This window comes from Dreissena polymorpha, chromosome 4 (assembly GCF_020536995.1).
Source record: "Dreissena polymorpha isolate Duluth1 chromosome 4, UMN_Dpol_1.0, whole genome shotgun sequence".
In the NCBI taxonomy this organism is placed as follows: domain Eukaryota; kingdom Metazoa; phylum Mollusca; class Bivalvia; order Myida; family Dreissenidae; genus Dreissena; species Dreissena polymorpha.
Window position 1 is genome coordinate 108,091,952 of NC_068358.1, and position 26,499 is coordinate 108,118,450.

The window sequence follows — 26,499 nt, forward strand, 5'->3', positions numbered from 1 at the left end:
CATTTTAATTCCTATTTAATTTAGTTCATTTTGTATTTCTAACTATTGATTATGTGTGTTATTATTATGTTGCTAAATGCAATTATCGTTTGATGTTTTTGTCTTTAAATGCCAAACAGTTTGTATTATCACTTTAATTGGCACTTATATTCATCAGCATAACGATCATTTATATTCACAGGTTACCGTCGATTTTATTTAAGAGTATATATTAGGGAATGTTGTACAAGGTTAAATACCTGGCTCTTACGGTTTAAAAATAAAGGTTTGATGTGTTTCTGTTATAACTTGCAAACGTTACTGTCAATAACAAAAATAAGCAAGAAGATGACCACACGATCATCGCATAGTAACAAAAACAGCCTGGGGCACTATCTCCTTATTAGTGTAAACAGCACTATGGGATCATGCGCTGCAAAGCGCTAATCGTTTAGGTAAATATGTGAAATCTACAAGAACAAATTGGTTAGCTTATCGGTTTTATCAGGTCGTATATGGTGGAGAACAAATGAATTCACAAAGCATAAACAATGTTAACAATAACGTTATCGGCAATAAAACAGGTAAAGTGTGATCAAAATGAAATGAAATGCATGCATGTAATTGTAAACGATGCTGTAAACAGAACAACTCTTCGCTTAAATCGCTAAACAAGTATTCAACAATTAAGCTAAAACATAGTAAAACATAATGGATACGAATCCTTGTAGACGTGTTTGAGACATGCAATGTATAGCTTTTTTAACTGTGCGTAATATATGTTCAACAATAGCTTAATTTTACAGTACCAACCACAGTGTGTGGTTAATTGTTCAAAATCCCTAAATAAAATTTTAACATAAGGCGAAAAATGCCTTGATGATAACAATAATCTAAACACTCGTATTTATCAACATACAGTGTCTGGTAAATCACAGAAAACCGTTTGGTAACAACACATATAAAAGGTTATATTAATCATTACATAGTATTTACATGTATGTAACTTTTGAAGGTTATATCTAAGACAAGCTACACGATTTTAACATGAAAATTTTTGGGTGTATAGATATAGATAAGGAGAATTGCAAAGCATAAAACAATTATAATTAATTATTGTTTATGATTATGCCGTACATCAAGGGATTTGCACCCATTCATAAACAAAATATATTTGGCGGGTGATATCAATTATACGAATTTGCTTGTTTATAAATGTTTCCCCACTATCCCACCAATTTGCACTTAATACATTTATATGAACCTTTGATAAAACGCATCTATGCCACACGACATTGTAAATAAGAGCAATATATAACATGATCTGTCATCGGGGCCTTCTAATGAAGTTACTCAACAGAGAGAGAGAAAGAAAGAAAGAGAGTGGGAGAGCGATACATATATACTTGTATACACATACACGTTAAGACAATTACGTTACCACGAAGTCCTGCATAGTATTGCAAAGATACATTTGAAAACATTGCATCGTTCTAATAGTTAAGCCCTTCTTTATTGGTACTACGATGACAACCTATTACGACAAACCGACAATTAGATCGTTCTAAAACAGAGCAGAAATTTAACTGCTGTATCGGTACATATCGTCTGCGTAATTTCCCAGGTGTATTTGAACAGCACATTTGATTCTCTGCTCTACAGAGGGTTTGATACTCGTCCATCTTGATTGCGCCATATAGCCTCAATTGGCTGCGAAACGAAGGCGACGATTCTTGAAATGATAAACAAAACGGCTGAATACTGAAAAGTACCCGATTTAAATGCCGAAATATCGCCGATATGAGAATCGGATAATAATGACGATGACGAACTACATATTTGTTAAAGGGTACAATGCCGATTTGAAATTTGCACGCGAGCATATATGTATATTGATATTGCTATTGAATTTACAGTCGAATGGAATAAAATGTTGCCTCATTTAAATTACTAATATCCATGCTCTTGACATGAGAAAACCCGCCTCATAATAAAAATGTGATTTGTTATTTTCTATTTCATAGTTGAACACTTTTTGCTAGACTAATGTCCATGTATTCATCACATAGATTTATCATGATATTGATATTTGAGAAGACACATTAGCCGTTTGTAATACCATAAGACATCAAATATGATGATCAGTGATGACCTTTTGGTAAGGTTCCATTGTTTTCAATGATTAATTCAGCTATTGTTTGCATAAGTAAATAAGGGCGTGAACACAACCTCAATTGTTAGAGATAGAAGTGAGTTATTTGAATACTAGATTATTGAAGCCAAAACGCAAAGCATTGAAAACGTTTTGCTTTATCTTATATTATAAATCACACACATTTGTCTGAGATGGTATCATTCTGTATCACCCAGTATCGAATATTACCGTGTGTACTTTCGATTTCTTTAATATTGACAATGTAAGGAAACCATCTTCACTAGGAAAGGACATTTATTATCGACAGGCACAGAATTTCAAATTACAATCAATTCAACCGCAATTAAATATGTTTAAAGAAACAGGAATTTGTATAAAAAATATATTAAGCTCTCGTGCGTTTTCTGATAATCGTGTTCAACGAGAGTTTACAATATAGAGGAAAATTTGTTAAACGTGTTCAGTTATATGAATTCACTATAATATAAATAACAGATCAAAATTTGGTAAATCATTAATAAAGCATTACTTTAAATCAATTGCTTTTATTAAGTATAACCGAATTTCATTATAGGAATAAATTTTTATTATCAAACGCCATGTCTGTATACATGGGTGGTAACAGTATTCCTTATTGATATATCGAAGAACATTTCAGTTTTATGTTAACGGCAATTCTTCAGGATGTGCCTTGTATAAGTAGCAGCTCCCATAGTAACGTTTCGATGAAACTGACACTGGTAACACATTTATGTTTATAAGACGAATGCGAAGTCAGTTGGTAATTATAATTGTAAAACATGTTCCTAAAGAAAACTCGATACAAATAGTCATGAACATAGTTCAGGACGTATCACACCGCTGATAGATTTTTACGGATCTTTTCCTGGTATGATTGACACAATGAATGTGGTTTAGAACATCTTTGTGTATGGTTATCCGTTAATTCTTACGCAGCTGAACATGTCTTTTCAACACGGAACGCAACACTACTATGCACCAAGAACCCGCTATACTTGCTCGCCTTTGTCCGTACTGCCGTTGACGCGATGTCTGGGACCATCATTTGTTCCTGTTTGTCATTAATGTATCGCAGTAATATACGCGGGTCTTCATAATAAAATTGAACATATTTGAATTCTCAGTACTGATGTAATAGTGGTATTAAATAGACATCATCTGACACATCAACATTACCATGTTTTGAATGAATTATAAAATTATACACATATTATTCAACAGATTTTATATAGAATGAAAAAAAAGCCACATATGTTACTGATTGTCGGGACATATATTGAATATTTCCATAACTCACACTTAAAGATGAACTCGATGTTTCTTATTTTTAATTATGCTTTAAATGGAAAAATAAACAAAAAATGCAATATGTTTTATTGACAAAACTACATAATATTGAAGCAGAAAACTAAAAATTAAAACAGAAAAACATATAAATTGATACACGAAATTACTTTTTGATTATTATTCAATTACAATAAACCTGACAATTATTACAAAGTTTGTATATTGCTCAGAAATAAGGAGAAAGCAGCGCTTCTATTTTAAAAACCAATTCGGTTTTACTTGCGATTTAGAGCTTGCCAATACAGTTCGCTAGTTTGACTCTTGACCCAATAAGACCTTTTATGACCTTTTATGACCTTTCATGTGGCTTTTGTATGAGAAACACCGTCTGATAGAGATTAACATCGGCTTATCGGTATTTTCACATCCTTCAATGCAAACGGAGGTTTTCGATTCATGAGCGTTAAACAACACCGATCGAAGGACGAACCGACAGACAGATAAACGGACAAAACAGATAAAAATATTTTGCGGTCCATACCATTATTACATGCTAATTATAAGATACATTTTTTTGATAGACTGATAATTGATATGATTCCAATCATTACATGATTGAACGGAAGTTCCCTCACGTCAACGCATACACATACACAGAACCGACAATTTAACAGCTATATTGATCAATGCGCAAGTATTCTCGACAAAAGCAAAACATGAAGAACATTGATTATGCGACATATGATCAATTATTATAAAATATGCAAACCGGGCTTTGAAAAAGTATGCACTAGATAAAACAAACTTAAAGTCAACTAACATCGCTTACATTCCACATACAATTTGTTGAAAATATTAAACGAGACTTTTCTTACAATTGAACATGGTAAGTATTGGAAAGGTTGTATACGAAATGAAACAACGAAACGAACCTTATTCAGGATGAAAAAAAAAATTAATTCTCTACATGCACATTCTCGAAAGCGTATGGTGCGAATTAAGAATTTACCTAACGCATGCTTGAAACAACTCAGTGAATTTACTCGATGAATACAGTTTAACAGAGATAAACCAGTTCTTGACAATAAATGCTATAATTTTACATTAGACAGCCATAAGTAATATTAACCTTTGAATGCTTGGTCAACAAATTGTATTTTCTTTTACAATTTTACAGCCGTCGAAAAAAACGTAGAAGTTAAAGAAAAGAATGTTTTCAGATTAACCCAATTAAAAATTGCAAAATAATATGTATTATACTCTTTAACTATGACCAACACAAATAGTAACACAATGATTCAATAAAATTTTAATATTATTTTTGACATAATGTGTATTCATCCATTTTAAAAGTCAATAAATAAAGTGTAATAATAATTTGAAAAAGTCATATATACAAACACATGTCTCAAAACAACTCAAATTCAACCTTTTTTATATGTAAGTATTAAAAAGACTTGGGCCTTATGACAAGCACTACAGTAGTCATATTCAAATTTACCGATGGAACGCCCAATCAAGATTACTGTCATATTGCTCCGTGTGTGAAACATCGTTTCATAATCACAACCATGTTGATTTAACACTTCTATTGTGTAAGAGCTGTTTGAGCAGTAATCGAATGGTTCAGGATTGTATATTAACCTTTCGAAGCATTTCGGTATTAAGTGCATATATTAAAGTTACAGTATTCTGGCGATTGCCCCATGGAAAAAGTAAGAGTCATGCAAAAAAACGTCATACTTTTGAATATAAATACCTAGCTTCCTGATCGTATTTTATGTACATTCTGAGTCATATTAGTGGTGTGCCTAAGGATAGACATATGGTAGAATTACCACCAAAGTCATTGACCGATAAACCTTATGTGTTTACTCATTATCATATCTTATAATTGTTGCGTAAGTGCAATAGTTCAATATGAGCTACAGAACGGCAGATACCTTAAGCAAAATAAATTAATAATGCTTTCATAACAGCAAAATATATTTACACTTCATAATCTCGTTCTTTCTTATTCCCGGCATCATTACAATTGAGAGATTACTCGATTAAGCTTTTAATGGACATAATGGACACGAGCGTTTCGTAATGAAAACATCCTCTAGACTGACTTAAGATCAGTGTTTCCGTTACGAAACACAAAACGATTGAGACATATCCCATCTGTGACCGTTGTGTTGATTGCCCCACTATTACAGTATTACGGTCCACAACATAAATTGGTACCAAATGGCACGACAGCTGCATTAGAAAAACTAACATATGTATGTTTCGTTTTCCCACCACATTAAATTTTTTCCAAACAGACACGCACACTGTCCATCTGTTTTCCCGTTACCAACGTCATGTGTCTTAGTATTTTTCTTGCAGTAATCGACGATTGTTTTTACAATGAACATGTTCCATTTGTAAACGATAAAGCTAAATCGATTATTATTTCTACAGTTATCAACAGAAAAGATGAAGATTTCAAGACGTTTATTGTACACTGCAATGCATCAATTATGCAGACTTGCATGGTTATCCCTACCTTTACAAGTGAAAAAAGCATGAACCAACAATAGCTGCAATCTAAAATTGTTTTTAAATGTCATGAATATTGAACAGAATATACAATACAAAAACTATAATTGCTATCTTACAGCATATCAGGTGATTTGATATACTTCCAACATGCGGAACATATAATATACTCGTTACAGACCGACATATTGTGCGCCTAACGTAATGACCGACGACAAAAACTGACTAATTTATATTTAATCGTTTGACACGTCTATCGATTATTTAACAACTGAAAGAGCTTTTGAATTTAAGTCATTTCACGACCACTGAAGTGTGTTGACCTAATTGTCTTTACGATGATTTAATAAATGTGCAAAAGATGGGTCTTCCTTTTTTCGAATAGGCAAATGTTTTAGAATAGATGTACTGTTAAAACCATTTAAAACGAGATGTTTTTTACACTCAAACGGGCATCTATTGAAGAAAAGCGTAACACAATAATGTCCCTGCAGTTTAAGTTGGCCATTTGGTACATGTATACAATTCCGGTGAAAAGAACTCGTTCATTAGACGGAAACCAATATGTATTTATATTTCTCTACACATATAAAACAAACAGACAAAAAGGATATTATACACATGCTACGATTATGTACAAATTGGTATTTGCAAACAATGACTTGCAGCACGTGATACATGATCGTTCATACCAATATGTAATCCGAAAACGTCATGGGATTAAAACTGAGTTGTAATATATAATTAGTGTCATGTTAAAATGTATTGGTAAATATTAATGTATCACTTGTTCAACCAACGCTTACTTCAGGTCTTCACTTACTTTGATGTTTGAGCTGTAATAGATATTTCTTGATAAATTGCCTTAAAATTCAAATACACTATTTAAAAACATGCATGTACAATACTGTTCATTTCGAAAATTGTATATATTGCTCAGTTCAATTCAAATTTTAAAAAAATCATCATATTATAGAACGTTCTCGGACAAAAACACAACCATGACACATTCGGATTACACATTTCCTCTGATGCTTCCTTCCTTTAATAACGTCATGTCCTCATGACTCATTACTGAGTCATGCCTTCTCAGAACGTATTTACTCGTATTGGCTGGAGAAACACAGTGCTGTGGATTCGCCCCAGTGGAACCTGTGTGACTTGACTGCAATGTTCCATCACGGCTTGAATTATTTATGCACTGTTTAAAGCATTTGAACATCCCTCCTTTCAGGTTGAACGCAAGAAAGACAAACGGATTCGTTGCCGAATTGCAGGCAGCCATTCCGCCGAGGATTGCGTACAGTTTTTTCGAAATGGTGCAATGGTCTCCATAGGACATTATCATTTCGACAATGAAGTATGGTGTCGTGCACAATATGAAAGACGCGATTATTACACATGTCATTTTTAAAGTCTTGATTTTAGCCTTGGATAATGAATTCGAATGGGTGCTTTGCAGACAAACCTTTCCTTTGCTTGGGATGTATTTGACACTGTTATGTTGAAAGGCTTTCCTTGAAATTTTCATAAATATTCGCGTATAACACACTGTCAGCAAAACAAGCGGCGCAAAGAAAACCACAAACGCAACCCACGTCATCCATATTTGACGATGAAATTTGGGACGTCCACGAAATATATTCTCGCACTTTACGAATCCGTTGGTCTCTTCGGAAGTGTGAAAAATGCCAACCACTGGTAATGATAATAAAACCGCTGTTCCCCAGCCTAATCCGGCCATTTTACACACCTTAAAAAGACCAAATATATATGGTGTATTGCATTCGTATGATAAGATGTCTTAAATATGTGGCTTGTTCGCATTCAACATTTCATAAAGTTTATATGATAAACCGACCAATAAAGGAAGGAGGCTTCAAACTTTGAAAACAAAAGGTTTTGCAAAGTCAAAAGTTATAGGCGCATGTCAGAATGAAATGGTATGAAAGGTTGGTTATTTAATAACCACTGAGGAAAAATAATTATACCTATTGGCAACATGTCAAGCCCGTTGTCTAGTATATATTTCATATTGTTATTGTAGCAAAGTCAGCATAGCTCTGCTAATTAAACATTTAACACTGGTATTGCTTGCAATATATTTTTGTGAGCATGTCGGGCTCTTTATTTTTAATATCGCATGATGAAAAGTGAAATAATACCCTAATCAAGTTGTATTATTACCTTGTTACTTGTGCATGTTGGTGTAATCTTAGCTTTCGAACTCGAGACGTGGGTCGTAATCGCAACAGCGATTTACTAAATGAACTTCATTTGAGTAAGTTATGTTCAAATTTATGATAAAAGAAGCAGTTACAGTCCGGACTTGGTGTTTAATGACCGTAATATACCTTCAAGTCGGGTTTGATCTTAAGGACATTGATTTTAAAGTAACAGTGAAAAAAAGTCGAACGAACATATAACAAAAACAGGCATATACAACGCATCGCCGTTGTAATTATTATATCCAGCTAACCACAAGTGGGCTCAATTAAAAACGTTAGATTACTTTAGATGTCTTACCAGTGAGATGCGCTCAGATACAGTTGCTTTAAAGTTCATTGTCGAATATGTATATAGATAAAATTCTACTAAAGCGAACTATGTGTGTGTAGTTATTTCTTTTTGAAAGACAGGAATCACTTTTAGTCGGAAAGATATATGCATACAGAAAGTAATATATTTAATCGATTGACATCGTCGATCGTCATCTTAGCACAAACGCTGATTGTTTATGTCAAATCATTTAAGTTATACTTATGTGTTTAATTTAAAACTGACATGTTGTCCTGGTACCATAGGAGTCCAATCGAAACCATCAGGTGGGACAGATATTTATGTTTATATATCATGACTTTTTTATTGGTTTGTATATCTTGCAAGCATTTGAATAACCCAATTATCTAGGAACACAAACAGCAATTTTAAGAGACAAACCTTACCGAGTACGGCTCTTTTAAAGGGGAAATTATAGCTTGTTGACGGTCTATTGCTATGACAACGAGCATATAATTGCTAGCCGTCATGGAGAAAGTTTGCATGAACTTCACGGCTCGACACATGAAGTCGCCCGCCAGCCACTCTCTGTCCACGTACTCCCAGATCAGCTGTGGGACCACAGCCAGCAAGATGACCAAGATGTCCGCAACAGTCAAATTCAGAATGAAATTGTTGACCCTTGAGTGGTGATTGAATTTCCGCGAGATACGTTGTTTTAATATTATCCATAAGACTACCAGCACACTTCCAATTAAACAGAATGTTATGGTCAGGTATAGGATGATGAGTCGGTATGTTTTGTCGAGCTCAATGTCGTTCACGGTTCCGTTACATGGGTTACTTCCATTGCCCTTCGGTATTTGATGGGATGATGACGTGTTCGAGCTTTTCATTTCGGCGATAGTACCAATGCTTTCATCATCCATGGTTGATCTGTCTGCTTACCAGCCTGAGTAAATAAGAAGATTTTCATTACTACAACACTTAGTTTAACGAACTATTTTGCACCAAACAGAAGAACAAATACAAATTTAATGATGTGTGTAATCATTTAATCAGTTTAAAGTATATTATGGGTCGATGTTATTTTACGATGATTAGGTATTAAGATTTAAAAACATTTAATCTATACATAAACAGACAAAGCATTGTTTGATAGACTGCATAACTGTTACATCATGGAAATAAGTAGTCGTTTTATAATTGATCGTTAAATGCGAGGCACTTCATACGCTCTACTTTGACCACAACCGCATGCCATTAATAAACAAAAAAAGAGAATGCAACGTGAATGTGATTATTCCGGTTCCCTTACTCAAGTCCTCATTATTTGCCCACTACTACAACCGCAGAATCGAGTGGGGCGCTGTTAATTACCACAAACAGTTTGCATACTTTCAAATATATGATATGGGCGGTGCTCTGTGAAAAGGGGGTTAAGTTCATGTGCACAGGCTAATAAGGGACGACACTTTCCGATTTTATGATATTTTTCGTTTCAAGAAAATCTCCACCTAGCAAATATCAAGATTTCGCGTAAAATGTCGTCCCTTATTAGCCTGTGCAGTCCGCACAGGCTAATCAGGGACGACACTTAACGCAAATGCATTAAACCCGTTTTTAAAAGATCACGGCTCAAATTGTTTTACAATGTTCTTACAAATGTTATATTTAATCTGATTCAAAATGTCACCTCAGTAGAAGTATAGAACTAACATACAACGGTGAACAGTTTGGCCGTGCGTCTGCATTGAATAATGCCAATAAGTAGTTAAGCAATATAACTTAAAGGGGTCTTTTCAGGGTTTGGTAAATTGACAAAATTAAGAAAAATCGTTTCAAATTCGCAAATTGTTGCTGTAGTTATGATATTTGCGAGGAAACAGTAATACTGAACATTAACCATTCTCTAAAATATCCATTATATGCATCTCTTTACGATTTAAAAACCTAAAAGGTATAAAGCGTTGCAACGCGAAACGATAGAATAGTTTAGAGAGTTCTGTTGTTGTCGTTATATTGTGTGGTACTACGAGGATTATAAAGATAGAGAAGCTTTATTATTTAACAACGCATATAATCAACAAGTAACATTAGCTATACAGCTATTACGCTACAAACAAGGTATCCAATAACGAATAATTACCTGGCTGCTTCGTTTTTTATCTTCCTAGCGCTACCCATTTTATGCTGAGCGTCAAGCATGGGAGCCACTAGTACCATTTTTCGAGACTTTGGTATGTCGCGGCCGGGGATCGAACCCACGACCTCCCGCACTCGAAGCGGACACTCTAACACAAGGCTATCGAGGCGGTAAGGATTGCTTATATTAGTTTAAAATACAGCATTTATTGTGTGAGCACGGATTGCCGAGTGTTCTAAGCGAAAGACTTTTACTACAGGGGTCAGTGGTTCGAGCGTAGTTGATGATTACTTTTTTCTTCTTTAATTTTATTCTTGTCTTTTTAATGGATTTTTTTTATATCCAATGTTTACATTTATCAATATAAAGCATTTAATAACAAACTTCAATACGTGCCAAAATCTGTGAAAAAGCCCCTTTTAGCATATCTTGGCAATGCCAGCACTCTATTTTAACCACAAAAGCAGTCTATTACTGAGTGAAAAAGAAGCAGGCAAAGTGAATGCTATTATTCCGGTTCCCTAACTTATATCCTCATTAGAACATCAGTACAACCGACTGCGACATTGTTTAACAACGAAAAAGCACTGATCTGCAACGATATAATTGACTTTCACAAGCCTATTGTTTTGATTGTATTCGTCATGAGCGTCAATATGTGGGGAACACAATATTCATTCCAAATTGAAATTTTTCGCAAGGTCTTTTTAAACATTCTAAATAAATTAAAACATATTTGGGTTAAGATAAGTTGTTTGTATTGCAAGTAAGTGTACCTAAATTATACTGCTTTAATCTTTGAAGCCCGAATACTACTTTAAATTCTTTGGTTAAAACATATATGGTAAAATTTAGGACATCAGCACGACTTAAAATATACAATTAATCAGTGTGAACGGTATGGCAAAAATGTGTCTCGTTAACATATGATAACTTGGTACATCTAGTAAGTTGACAAATTATATAACTTTAAATATACCATTTATGTTTCATACAAAAGCAAAAAAAAACAAGCGTAAATGTTGTTTCTAAGCAATAATTACACTTAAAACTTTTCGCGGAAAATAGACTTGTTGATCAAGACTTTGCGGCCTTATTTATTTCTGATCTTTTAACCAGATTGCGCCGATCTTCAGTTTGTAAGCAAGTCTTTCGAAACTATGTCGATCATCTACGACAACACCTGCCGACATAAAGTCTATATTTCTTTACTACATATTAAGCATTTGTCGAGGAATCGATACTGTTCAAAGATTAAACCAGTTCTGCAATCTCTCAATTATAAAGTGTGCTTCTAAAATATCGATTGATTTACAATCACAGCGCAGTAGTTTCATTACAACTATGTTTTAAAAACGTAGATATTTAAACTTTGAAGAAATAACCCTTTTATATATTATTTAGCATTGATGTGTATGCATAACAAACATGCAGCCTCAGTCAATCAGTCGGTCGGTCTCCCTCAAGCGCTAAAAATTCAACTTTAACATGAAATCCCCACAAATTACAGATATGAGCCGTACTCTGTGAAAAGGGGTTTTAATTCATATGCGTACAGTGTCGTCCCAGATTAGCCTACGCAGTCCGCACAGGCTAATCAGGGACGACACTTTCCGCCTTCACTTGATTTTTGCTTAGAATATACTTTCTTTAAACAGAAAATATCATAAAAGCGGAAAGTATTGTCCCTAATTAGCCTTTGCGGACTACACATGCTAATCTGGGACGACACTTTGCGCATATGCATGAGGCCCCCTTGTCACAGAGCACGGCTCATATGCATTATTAATTATGTTAATATTTTATTGATGCATTGTTCAATATCACACATACCAACTCAGTCGGTAAGTCGATCGGTCTCTCCTTAACCGTTTACAATTAATATTGAAACATTTCATCCTAATGCATTAGTTATCGTGTTCATATTTTATTAATATAGTAGCAGGCAAAGCATAGATAACATCAAAACACAAACATATCCTTCTTCATTAAAAACATCATATCACGAACCCAATTCTTTCAAACTGTATTGTTTAGTGTGTGTTTTTGCAAATATGTATCTTAACGTTTTCATGATAATGAATATTAATTAAATTATTATTAGCTTTCTTTGTAAGATAATTTAATATAAAATGCAAGAAAGAAGTACAACGAGTTTTTGTGATTTTGATGCAAGTAGAAAGGCCCTAACTTTGATAGTTCTACTTATTCATTGGCGCTTGATACATTTATTATAATTATTATACTATGCAAGTAACATTTTTAACAACGTGTTATATAAAACCGCATTAAATGGCTTAAAACGGCTTAAATGGCTAAAGATACTATATTTATCATTTATTTATTTATTTATTTATTTATTTATTTATTTATTATTTATTTCTCCCTCTTATCGACCAAACTACATTAAAAGCGGTGTTGAATTCGGTCTGTTAATAACGACCCAGAAATCGAATAGGTACAATACGTTCGTACCGAACGGACAGTTAAGTGTATATTGAATCGCGAAACGCGTTTTCAAACATAGCATACAAATAATGGAATTATATAAAATAGTTTTCAGTGGAATGACCGTTATTTTCTGTCATGACAGATGAAGCCATTTAAAAAAGCATTGAATGAAACCATTTTAGAAAGCATTGAATCATTTTCGATAAAACGACCTTTAAATCAAAACTCCATTACTCTCTAATGGAAAATGTCAGATCCATTTTATTACTACAAAATAAAGTTGCGACTTTTTAAAAGTGCTTTAATATATATGTTCGAATTGTTGCTTTAAAGCGAAACGCGGGTAAAAATAAAAGAATTTAGTAATTAATGTTTTACACATTATAATCTCGTCGCGGTGACATGCGTTTGTTTGTTTTGTGATTGTTTTTGTATTTTTACGCTTTTTTTAAAGGAAATTACCTTGTTGCGTGGCGTTATATGTGCGATGTTGTTCTGATCGTAAGATGGGTTTAAACACTGCTTTTGTTTCATGACGGTGCTATTTTGATAAAATCGTTGAATATGTGATTGTGGATTGAATTATAAATGTCATACTAATATACTTACAACAATCTGAAATGTTTAAGATAACACTAAAAGACCGGTAATTATTTACTTAATGTATTAAACATATATAATATATATAGTTATGCATGTCAATATCGGTCGAATAAAATAAGTATTAATTTCTAAGAAAACAAGTTTTATTGTTTAAAAAAAATAGCAGTATTAAAACAATTACAAATGTAAGTATTTAAGCTGAACTCAAGAACAAAATATTCAAAATGTTGAAGTACTTAAGCATTGAGTTAAGTTTCCGAAATAAAATTGAAAAACTTTTAAAAACATGAACATTTTACACACAAATACAATATGAATGAAAATAAAAAAATTACCAGCAATAAGTCGGTTTTAAAATCCAAAATGATATAAACAATAATAAAACTGCGTTGCTACCGTTATCGTTCTGACCGATACAACAATGCGCATCTTTTATAAACCCCAAGTCACCGTCGACGGAGTCCGCCCAGTTTCTTATAGCTGTAGAAATTTCCAATACCTCTCAAGTACTTCACCAGTTGGCAATTGCATGTCTGCCTCTACAATCACTTTGATTTTACCCCATAAAGACATTTATATTACATACACGTAACTTGCTAGTTGCCTATCTCACAGTTTTGCATTTCTGCCTCTATAGTCACTCTCAATTTAGCTATCAAAGACATTTATGATACATACATTGTACACGTAACTGGCGAGGTGCATATCGCAAGGTGTTGCATGGCTGCCTCTACAATTACTCTGATTGCAAACCCCTATAGACATTTATGATACATACGCAAAAGTTGCTATTAGTATTACATTGGCAAGTGTTTATTATCATTATTATTATTATTATTATTATTATTATTATTATTATTATTATTATTATTATTATTATTATTATTATTCATTAAATATTCCTAAACTGGGTTTATTTTACTTCTATAAGTTGCCGGTGAATGATTATACAATTCAAAAAATTCAAACATCTATGTTACAATTCAAATAACATTATGATTTCTAACAGCGTTGTGTACAAAACGGTATTATATTTGGACAAGTACATAGGTTTACATACAATATTGACTGAGCGGATAAGCGAGATGCATTCGTTGAACGAATCAAAATATATCACAGTATTGTACACAACTATTAAAAAATTAGTTATTTGCATTATTCCCGTTAACGTGTACATCCAGCGTCAAAAGATCGGATCAACGAGGATACAACTTCAGCGATGCCTTTCGGAAGTAGGATGTTTCTGAAGGTATTATTATACTGTTTTATAAAGTATTGATTGTAAAGGAAATTAAACAGTACATGTTCGGCCATCGAATAACAGAACGATGACACACCAATGTCGGAGACAACGGTGGTAACTTAAATTCATACTAGTTCATTAATTATCAGATTTCTGCCGTTCATTGTCTGACAAATACTCCTGCCATATAAACCGCTTAACACGATATTAGTTTCCCTAAGCAAAGTAGGCTGTGACGAAAGTAATATGACATACAAGTGAGTTGTTAGAAATGAACATTTTACAAAGAACTCCGGTAAAGGGTTCGGCTTGAGAAACAAGTAAAATGTATAATCGTACATTTATAAGAACATTTCCGAACGTAGTCAATCATTATGAAATGTAGACTTAATTTGTGTTTAGATCCATTACGTGTACCATCAAATATGTTTTTATTTGCGTTAAAATAGCAGGTAATTTGAGAAATAAGGACTATGTTAAAAAATGTATGTTATACATGTCATCTTACACTCCTAACTAGCATACCGCTGCAACTGCTATATATGCGTGTAACAGTTGTACACTACAATGTAAAGTAAGCTGTCCTGTTCATGTTGACAGTAATACATAATTTATAGTAATTTATCAAAATGGACATTATCTTCCATTAATAATGCTTACCGGTAGTTTCCTGGTAGAATTAGCAGTCAGCCAATGTGTCTGTGTGTCTGTCAAGACTTCATTAACTTAAATTGTAGTCCCATCATGTTACAACAACTTGACTTGTTTGATATTCTTCTTATTATGTGATTACCACAGTGAACAGTCATGCAAATATTGTGTTCTATAGTTATGTATTATTCTAAGACATATGCGAAATCAGAAAGAATACGAAGAGTACGTCATGATATAAATCCGCAAAAAGTAATAAAAGCTCACATCATTTTAATACTCATTCACATGAACATGTGAGTCGTATTCTGAAAAAACTGGGCATAATGCATGTGCGAAAAATGTCGTCTCATATCGGCACAGGCTAATCAGGGACGACACTTTCCGCCTAAATTGGATTTTTGCTAAGAAGAGACTTCATTTAAACGAAAAATGTCATAAAAGCGGAAAGTGTCTTAGAACACGACTCATTTAACAGACGTGCTTAAGCACGTGATGCATCTTGACTTACTCGAGTAATTACACATACAAAGTTATCTATACCTTAAAAATATGTTTAATGGATTTTCTTTCCATTGTAAGTCCATACAATTAATTACCTTCTAATTCATTCAATATCCGTTATTTTTAGCCGAATTAAAAATAAATACGTTACTACATAATTTCGTGCCATCTCAGGCTACTGATCGATAGTATGTTGCGCTGCTTCTGACCCTTATGTACTTTAAGTAAGGTTGTGGACATCTTGGTCGTTCCTGTGTTCAATGGTGTCCAATAAAGAAAAGCTGTTGGATAGGTCCTTTCGCGCTAGTATGTTGTTTCTCATTGAGGGTGTTGGGAAAATGGTTTTGTTTTAGTTGTGGCATTGCAACGCTGGTTACGCACGCCATAAATTATGACAAATTACCAATATTATTTCGGAAGTCAGTTCACGGAGAATTCACACAAGTCCTATCCGAACCTAATGCGTAATGACAGGTGGTAATGATGCAAACCTGCTACCACTACGTCGCTTAGAGAAATGTTTTGTTTCATTTTTAGTATTATTCGAGTTTAAAGCCAACTTTATGTTTATAAAGAAACAAACATTTTAACCCTTTCAGTGCGGGAACCGAATTTTGAAGGCCTTTGCAAACAGTTTGGATCCAGATGAGACGCCACAGAACGTGGCGTCTCATCAGGATCCAAACTGTTTGCTATTCTGATAGTATTCTTTGAAAAAAATCGAAGAAAATGCTAATTTTAGAAATTAAGCAGACGACATTTTAGCAGACGACAAATTTCACAGCATGCAAAGGGTTAAAAAATGTAGTGTAGTAGATAAGTGTCCAATATTTCATTTAAACATTCATCGACTTATTGCCAAAACTAACTTAAATCGCGATACTAATAAATGTGAAGTGATAAAACGCCCACTTTGAAAACAAGGCAAGACAAATTAAGTGGTAACACAAATATACGCGTGTTAGGGTTATGGTTTGGGTTTGGGTTAGGGTCAGGGTTAGTTTTAGATAAGAAAAACCGATTAATGATACATTTTGTGTTAGTTATGATGTGTGTCCACTATATTGTGATCCTCCACGAACGTCACGATTGGTCATACGTAAAGGCCTCCTCACACATAGGCGAAAGTCTCCCGACGTCAACTTGCGTGTACTGGCGAATAAGACTTCAGCAAAATTCGTTATCATCAGTGTATGTACGTTGCACATCGTTGGAGGTGTTCGTATGGATGCGTGTGTGAGCTTTTGTGTCCGTTGCGATTAGTTCTGTTCGTCGGAAAATTTTAAACATGTTCAAAAAATGTTGGCGAATAAAAGTTTCGTCTATCGTTCGTTAAAATTCTTTTCAATACGTTAGCTGATCGGAAAGTCTTCGAATAGCGTTCGTCAACTGGCGTAAGAGGTCGCAGCTCTCAGCTAATTTGCATATCATGATTACTTGATTTGCATATCAAGCGAAAGAGGACGATCCGAAAACAAATCTTTGCGACAGCTTGCTAACTTTTGCGAACTATAGCGAGGACTTGCGTATTGTAGCGAATTAAATCCGACGCATTTAAGCGATTTATAAAGATAAGTTAACGTTCAGAAAACGAACGGTATACGCTCGTATACGAATCAATCCGAATGGTAACTACGATAGGCGAATCTATGCGAAGCCATCCGAATAATAGCGCTCCTATTGTTTTAGTAGTTTGTGCAGACATATGCCGATATTTCATATATATAATGTTGAAGTTATTATTATTTCTTCGTCAAATGGAAGAAATACAACGCCTGAACTGCGGGATGTTGCTGCTATGGCCAATCAAGAAGTAGTCCAGCAACAACTAAACATACACCGCTTTCTCAGAGGCCGACTAAGGTTGAGAAGAAGAGCCAGAGCACGTAATATCTGGAGAAGACAATGGTTGCATTTCGGGACACGGCGCCAATTTGGCATCTATGATCAGCTCATGATTGATCTCAGATGAAGATCCTGGAACATTTAAGAAATTCTTCCGAATGCCTACTGAAATGTACGATGCAATTTTTGGAAGGTTCGTCATCGCCTCGTGAAGCAACACACTCGGTACAGGGAGCCCTTGGATCCAGGGCTAAAGTTAGCTGCCACACTACGTCACATCGTTTCTGGTGTCAAGTACTCAGACAAGCAGTATTCCTGGCGGGTCGCTGAGAATACCCTCTCTGTAGTGGTCAGAGACGTGTGTCATGTTATATGTGGAGATTATGTTGATGAGGTTATGACAGCCCCCTCCACACCTGATGAATGGAGACAACTGGCTGATGGTTTCCTCAAGAATTGGAACTTTCCAAATTGCGTTGCTGCTATTGATGGCAAGCACATAGCTATCAGAAAGCCTGCCAGCTCTGGTTCCTTATAGTATAATTATAAGCGATTCTTCAGCATCATCTTTCTTGCAATTTTCGACTCTGACTACACATTCGTATGGTGTGATCTGGGTGGTGAGTATTAGTCAACCTAAATTTAACTGCATTATTTTGTAATAACATAAATTATATACAACAACAACAACAACCTTTATTAGCATATAAGCATAATACAATGCTTTTTTGCCACAAAACAGAAAGTTACGCAGTGTGTGTGTTAAACATACATTGATTCAATATTCAATAAGAGAAGTTTACAAAAACAATAGTACGTACAGCAGTAATCAATATAATTATATCATCAACTGTAATACGAGGAAATGTAGAATTATTTTAATTATACAAACATATTCAATGAAAAAAATAAAATTAAAAATAACATGGCTATGTCTTGTAGAAGTTAACAATTATAACTGATTGTCTATATTATTACGCATTTCATTAGCATTGAAAATATATTTAGCAAGGCTTATTATGTCTCTTTTATTTGCCGACTGCATTAGAAAGTCAATTTATTGAACGTTGGCCACCTTTGAAAATATGATTTTAAATGTTTCTTTCTAATTTCTCTATATAAAGGACAAACAAGTAGAAAGTGATACTCGTGTTCTATAGCGTGTCCGTTGCAAAACTGACATTTTCTATTTTCGCGTAGTATGTTATTATAACGACCTCTTTCGATTTCTAATCTATGTGACGATAATCGAAATCGTGTAAGTGGTGTTTTGTATTTCTTATTTGTTATAAAATCAAGATATGGTTCTAACTCAAACGTGTTTTTAAATCTACAATAGCTCATGAGTCTAGGGGAATTATTTGTTTCACTATACTAGCTTTGTTTGTAATTATCTAATAAACGCTGTTTAATTGTATTGTAGATGAATGTTTGATCGGTTTGATTTATGATAGTTGTTTGATCCGCCCATATATTGCTTAACCCAAGCTCGTCAAGAGTGTTTTTTATGTGTGACGCCCATTTTCGATGGTTGTATGTGATATTTTGTTGTGCATCGTTAAATATCACAGAATATATTGTTTTTGTGATACTATTATCACTTGATTTAAGTATTTTTAACCAAAAGCGGAATATTTGTAATTTGCGTATTATGTATAGCGGGTATCGTCCTAATTCTCCGAACATATCAGCTAGATTTGTAGATTTGTTTACTTTTAAGATTTTTCGAAGTAGTTTTGTATGTATTATTTCGATTTCTTTACCTTTCGTAAATCCCCATACTTCTGCTGAATAGTGTAGGGCTGGGGTGACTAGTTTATCAAATAGGTTTAATTGTGTGCGTGTTGAGAATTCGTATTGATTAATAATAGTGAAAAGTTTATGTAGAGATTTTTTTCCACGTTCTGCTAGTGTTTGGGCTGTTTTATACCAGTTACCATTCTTAAATAGTGTTATACCTAAGTACTTGAAAGATGTCACTATTTCTAATAATTCCCCGTAGATGTAAAAGTTATAATTTGTATGGCGATTACTTTTTTCAAAGATCAAGACCTTTGTTTTACGTGTATTTATTTTAAGTTGAGATACTATGCAGTAATTTTCAATGTCATTCAACATTGATTGTAATGATGTTGGTGATGTCGAAAATAGAACTTGATCATCTGCGTATGATAACAAGAAAAACTTAATGTTGTTAATCGTTATAATTCCTTCGATGTTTGAGTTTATGTTCTCTACCATATCTTTGACCATCAAAAAAAGTATGCTTGAACACGGGTCTCCTTGTTTTACTCCTGTATTAGATATTATATGATCGGATATTTGTGATTTCATTTTAACAGCTGCCTTACCAGAAGTATACATAGCTCGAAACGCGGATACAAATTTGGTACTAATTTTTTGCGATATCAGTTTTTGCCATAATAGTGCACGGTTTATGCTATCATAGCATTTAGCATAATCAATGAAAATGCAGTATAATTTTTGGCCCGAATTCAGTACTTTATTTATTAGACTGTGAAGTATAAAAATACAATCTACAGTACTTTTGCCTTTTTGATAACCGTATTGGAATTCAGATATTGATTTGTTCGATTCGCACCATTTGGTTAGTCGGTTTAATAACACTTGTGAATAAATCTTTGATATTATATTATTTAGGGTTATTCCGCGATAGTTTTCTGCTTGATTTGGGTCACCACTTTTATAAATTGGTGTAATGTAACCTAGTCCCCAATCTTTCGGGTAATTTCCACTTTCAAATATGTTATTGAATATATGTGTCAGATGTGGTTTTATGATGGTGTATGAAGCTTTGATTATTTCAGCTGGTATCTGATCCGGCCCGCTTGATTTTCCGATGTGTTGTGTTGATAATGCTTGTTGTATTTCATTCTCTGTTATCGGGGAGTCAAGAAAATCATTTGTTTCGCTGTTGCTAGTGTTGTCATGGATATTGTCAATGTTTTCATTCGACATGTCGTTTATATCATTACTTTATAAATTATTGAAATGTTTATACATTTTTAAATATTTTTCCAAAAATGTTTAGGCTGTGTTTTAGCTATATTGGTTAACCGTGCCCCTTCTACGACTCTATAGCGTGTTTTGCTTTTCGTCTTACATCGTTATATTTTGTTCTGTGCTGAATAAAAGTGTGTCTTTTTGCATCAGTTTTACTTTTATTGAAAGCATTTTTTGCGTGTTTGAAATTGTCTTTTGCATTTTTACAGGTTGAATCGAACCATTGTGGTTTTTTATTTTGCCTGTTGTGCGATTTTATTTTTATTACTTTGCCGAATATGCATGCACTGTTTTCTTGAAGATATTTAGTCAAAATACTAGTTTTTTCATCTACCGTTTTATTTTCATCAAACAATGTATATAAGTTTTGAATTGTATTTTTTATTAACGTATTAAATTCATTAATTTTAGATTCGTTAAACACTATTTGTTTAAGTTCTGTTGTATTAGATTCATTAAAGGGGCCTTTTCACAGATTTTGGCATTTTTTTCACTTATTCATTAAATGCTTTATATCGATAAATGTAAAAATTGGATCGTAAAAGCTCCAGTAAAAAATCAAGAATAAAATTAAAAAAAGGAAAAGAACATTGCCCGGACCAGGTTTCGAACCATTGACCCCTGGAGTCCTGCCAGAGTCCTGAAGTAAAAACGCTTTAGCCTACTGAGCTATTCCGCCGAGCATACATACTTCACGTATTTTATACTTTATATAAGCAATCTTCTTAGTTTCACAAAATTTAACGACAAAAACAGAACTCTCCAAATTATTCAATCGTTTCGCGTTGCAACGCTTTATAATTTTTAGGTTTCAAAATCGTCAAAAGATGCATATAATGGCTATATTAGACCGTGGTAAATGTTCAGTATTACTGTTTCCTAACAAATATCATAACTAAAACGAAAATTTGCGAATCTGAAACAACTTTTTTCAATTTTGTCAATTTACCAAAGCGTGAAAAGATCCCTTTAATATTAAATGGTGTCTTTTTGATGTGATTTTTCATATTTAAACTAAAATATAGAGCTGCATGGTCAGAAAATTCTGTCCAGTCTAGAACTTCAAATTCTTTAACAAAATTCCGATCGAGCGTATCCTTTTGCATTAATAAATAATCCGTTTCACTGAGGCCACGTGATGAACTGAAAGTGTAATTCCCATGTTTATCTTGCGCTAATCGACCGTTGGCAATAATGTGACTGGCGATTTTGCACACGCGACCTTGAATGGCAATCACGTGATCTTGATTCATGCGTTTAGGAAAACTCGTGGGCGTAAAGTAAGAGTTGTTTGTATTTGAAGTGGTATCGCCATCTAAATGTTTGTCATATTCTAATATGTCTGATAAATTATCAGTTCTTGAGTTTAAATCTCACTATATACATTTAGTGCTGTTTTCATTGTACAGTTGTATACTGACAATTTCTTATTCTTTTGTATTTTCAGGATACGGTTCAAGTGGAGATGCCAAGATTTATAATGAATCAGAATTCCTTTAGATGGTGCAGGATCGTTCCATTGGATTTCCAGACCCACAGCCGTTTCCAGATGACCCGTCGACATTCCCTGTTTCTTGGTTGGAGATGACGCTTCCAGCCTTAGCGAGAACATGCAGAAACCATATGGACATAGAGTCCTGCCAAGAGACGAAAAAATCCTGAACTACCGGTTATCCAGGGCTAGGAAAGTATCAGAAAATGCATTGGGGATTTTGGCCAACCGATTCCAGGTACAGTAAAGTTCCGCTATTAAGGCTAGGCAAAATAGTGGTCTCAATAGCGAAGTGGTCTTAATATCGGACCATTTCCCTTCATAAATTAAACGTTTGGGACTTGAATATTGTAAAAAAAACGCATAATGTTTTAAATCTTCGAAGTGGTCTTAATAGCGGAACTTTACTGCAATACCCTTTTTTTAAACAATTTCATTTATAAAAGAAATGTTCACGTAAAGTCTAACACATAACAATACTGGTCATCTGTAAATTCATATACTTCTCACAAAGATGAACAACAGCCCATTCACCGCAAGGCTGATTGTAAAGACATGCTGCATTCTCCACAACTTGATGAGGATCAGGTACCCCACCATGCAGAATGCACTGGTTGACCATGATGATAGAAGAGGCTGGGGAATTCAAAAGAGGTCGCAACTTAGAGACTACCAGGAATGTCAATATCAGGAGTCACAACACAGCAACCAAAAAGGCGAGATTGTGAGAAACACTCTAAAGCACTGGGTCAACTCTCCAGGGGGATGTGTGCCATGGCAAGACAGGATGGTGCCACATTAGAGATTGAAATAGAGTGTAACATATTAGTGGAATACATTAATATAGAGTGTTGTTGTTTTTGTATTGGCCTTATAAAAGGAAGTAATAGTAAAAGTAGGACACGAAATATACGCAAAATCTTTAATGAAAAAGACTTCATGCATAATCAACATGCATTGTCGAGTCGGAAAAAGGTTAGTCTATATCAAAACGCCCGGATGCAGAAACACCGTTTCAGAAATATTCGGCGGTATGCGCAATTATGCGCAAGTTTGCGCTTACATTCGTATCTTTACGCTATTAAAAGCTCCTTATCGCTAACCGAAAGATCGAATATTATTTGCGCGACCTAACGCTTTCTAGCGAATTGTAGTAATTGTTCGTCGAAATTGCGTAAATCATTCGCACCAAATAGTCCCTCTACGTTCACCTTTCGTTATAATATTACACAATGCAACACATTTTCAAACAATTTCGGCAAGATTTCGCTACAATTCATTAATGTACCCTTTTCGCCAGGCTTCGTCATATGGATTCGTCTATGTGTGAAGAGGCTTTAAATGATCTTGGCCTTTCTCTGAGATTTAAAGCGTTGATACAATCTCATACGTGTCAGTACGTCATAATACGCTGTCATGCGCTTATTTGCGCTTTGAAAACAATTTGACAAGTACAGTTGGTTTTATTTGATAAGGTCTTATATCACATGTAGATACGTATCAAAACAAAATATTTGTTTCTTGACAACAATCGCTTGCAAACACTTCGATGTGAAAGTACGACTCCAGAAGATTTGACGCGGATTGTTGTTACAATGTAAAACGATTATATACGTTTTATGCGATTATCGCGATTAAAATTTAAGCGAAGGGTGTGAATTAAATATATTTTTGAACAGTTCGAAGTTAACAAACTGTCCAGGATTAACACGACTGCCATGACATACTATCGCAAGCTACCGGATAAAGGTGTCAATCGGGAACAGGTAACGTCAAGATAAAAGATCTGATATGGTCTGATATGTTCACAATTATACGTTCACGTTTAAGAGACCACGATTTTAATCGGTACGCCAATCATGGTACTCGGTACGTAATTCTCTCAACCGGTAATAAAATGTAACTTTCGAAACTTCTGGGCCATTTAAGATCATTAAGTATAGTACTAAAATCAAGATCAGAAACTTGATATTTCCATAACTATCGTTATAAATCGGTACTTACAGAAATCGTGTCGCGATCACTACGCAATAAGCGTGATATTTTGGCGGGAATTTATGTGAAAATCGTTAGACAGCTCGATGTGACCGAATTTTTTTATGAAACGCCTTCCATGCTGTCTTGGGCTGTTTTAAACAGATTTCCAAATGTGAAAACGTGAACATGAATTCTAGTTATACATAAACGTACTGTAAAAGAAAAAATCACGTCAATAAAGGAAAACATTATATCTTATTTAAATTCGCCTGACAAAATTTTTTTTTAGATTTTAGTCTATATCAAAACGCCCGGATGCAGAAACACCGTTTCAGAAATATTCGGCGGTATGCGCAATTATGCGCAAGTTTGCGCATACATTCGTATCTTTACGCTATTAATAGCTCCTAATCGCTAACCGAAAGAGCGAATATTATTTGCGCGACCTAACGCTTTCTAACGAATTGTAGTAATTGTTCGTCAAACTTCGTAAATCATTCGCACCAAATAGTTCCTCTACGTTCACCTTTCGTTATAATATTACACAATGCAACACATTTTCAAACAATATCGGCAAGATTTCGCTAGAATTCATAAATTTACCCTTTTCGCTAGGCTTCGTCATATGGATTCGTCTATGTGTGAAGAGGCTTTAAATGATCTTGGCCTTTCTCTGAGATTTAAAGCGTTGATACAATCTCATACGTGTCAGTACGTCATAATACGCTGCCATGCGCTTATTTGCGCTTTGAAAACAATTTGACAAGTACAGTTGGCTTTACTTGATAAGGTCTTATATCAAATGTAGAAACGTATCAAACAAAATATTTGTTTCTTGACAACAATCGCTTGCAAACACTTCGATGTGAAAGTACGACTCTAGAAAATTTGACGCGGATTGTTGTTACAATGTAAAACGATTACAGTCGAAACTGACCTAACGGCCACCTGAATTTACCGGTCACCTGCAGACAACGGTCAGTATGGAATCCCCCCGACGAAAAACACTCTATATTACACCTGAATTTAACGGCCACCTGTCCATAACGGCCAACGGCCACTATATTCAACTCCGAAATTCATATTTGAACTGAAATCAACGGTCACTCGTAAATCGTCTCGAGTCGCGAAAATTAAAAACACTGCACATCATTTGTCCGTCTATTTGCGGTTAAAGCGTTTGATAGCGGTAATTGCCTTTGATATTATAAAAGTGGCCCGATGCGAGTAAACAAATAATAAGGTGTTGAGAAGGTTAATTGTTTTCCCGGGATAATTGTGGGGGTTTCTTCACAGAAAATATGTCAGAGTTTTTGACACGTTTAAAGTAATAATCGCTAATTAAATGACCGCTAATAAGTACATTGTACTTACAATATTGAGAATCGATTTTAAAATACCATTTTCGGATCATTCTTTAAAAGAGCTTTCTAGCGTTCACAACACTTTTAAAAGCAATCGGAATAATAAATCACGGAATAACAATGAGTGGTGAACGTAAGTTCCTCACATTAGAGGAGCGAGTCAAGTGTTTGAAACTGTTTGAATCTGGAAAAAGTTCGCGTGTAATAGCAAGTGAGCTCTGTGTTGGACGTACGCAAGTGCAGAGTGTGCTTAAGCATAAGCGAGAAATTATGTAGGAGTATGAATCGAATGCAAATGTGAGTTTGAAGCGTTGTATTTCGTATGAGGTTGTTGAATTAAAATGCTTTTTGTGTGATGTTTGCGTACGAATAAATTTTAACAAACTTTTTGCGTTTTTTTCTTATTAGAACGGTACAATATCACCGTACTATCGGTTTATGAAAGCGAATCCGCTTTTTAGACTTGTAGGGATGTGACGTCAACGGCACGTGACACGTTTTATTTATTGAATGATCAAGATGCATGAGTAAACAATTATACTAGCGTTGATAAAGTCATTGCTTTAGTTTAATAACAATATGAAATTAAATCAATCTATAAGATATTATTCTGTATTTTTCAATGTACGTAAATTCTGTTATTATGCTTAGATAACGGCAATGAGCATTTGTGTAACACCGTATGCAAACGACTGAGTGGGGTAACGACGTAGCAATACTACCAATTGACAA

The 26,499-nt window shown here is 34.3% G+C and overlaps 2 protein-coding genes across 2 annotated transcripts; one reads left to right on the top strand and one right to left on the bottom strand.

The window, feature by feature from the left end:
- Positions 1-6,084: 6,084 nt before the first annotated feature.
- On the bottom strand, positions 6,085-9,399 carry LOC127880058 (neuropeptide S receptor-like). Its single transcript, XM_052427283.1, has 2 exons — positions 8,914-9,399; positions 6,085-7,721 (listed from the first exon to the last, which is right to left on the bottom strand). Exons 1-2 carry the CDS (start codon positions 9,394-9,396, stop codon positions 6,984-6,986), a joined length of 1,221 nt encoding a protein of 406 aa, XP_052283243.1. The 5' UTR covers positions 9,397-9,399; the 3' UTR covers positions 6,085-6,983.
- A 1,274-nt stretch (positions 9,400-10,673) lies between these two features.
- Positions 10,674-18,448, top strand: LOC127878685 (uncharacterized). The gene is made up of 3 exons (XM_052425213.1): positions 10,674-10,707; positions 14,849-14,916; positions 18,104-18,448. Exons 1-3 carry the CDS (start codon positions 10,674-10,676, stop codon positions 18,446-18,448), a joined length of 447 nt encoding a protein of 148 aa, XP_052281173.1.
- Positions 18,449-26,499: the final 8,051 nt, after the last annotated feature.

Bases quoted from the DNA above. Each gene is read 5' to 3' on its own strand.
- LOC127878685 (XM_052425213.1), top strand. From the start codon at position 10,674: ATGGGAGCCACTAGTACCATTTTTCGAGACTTTG. The intron at 10,708-14,848 runs GTATGTCGCGGC...GTGTACATCCAG, and splicing joins TACCATTTTTCGAGACTTTG to CGTCAAAAGATCGGATCAAC. The intron at 14,917-18,103 runs GTATTATTATAC...AATTTTTGGAAG, and splicing joins GAAGTAGGATGTTTCTGAAG to GTTCGTCATCGCCTCGTGAA.
- LOC127880058 (XM_052427283.1), bottom strand. From the start codon at position 9,396: ATGGATGATGAAAGCATTGGTACTATCGCCGAAATGAAAAGCTCGAAC. The intron at 7,722-8,913 runs GTAAGGTTTGTC...GGTCTTTTTAAG, and splicing joins CTTTAAAAGAGCCGTACTCG to GTGTGTAAAATGGCCGGATT.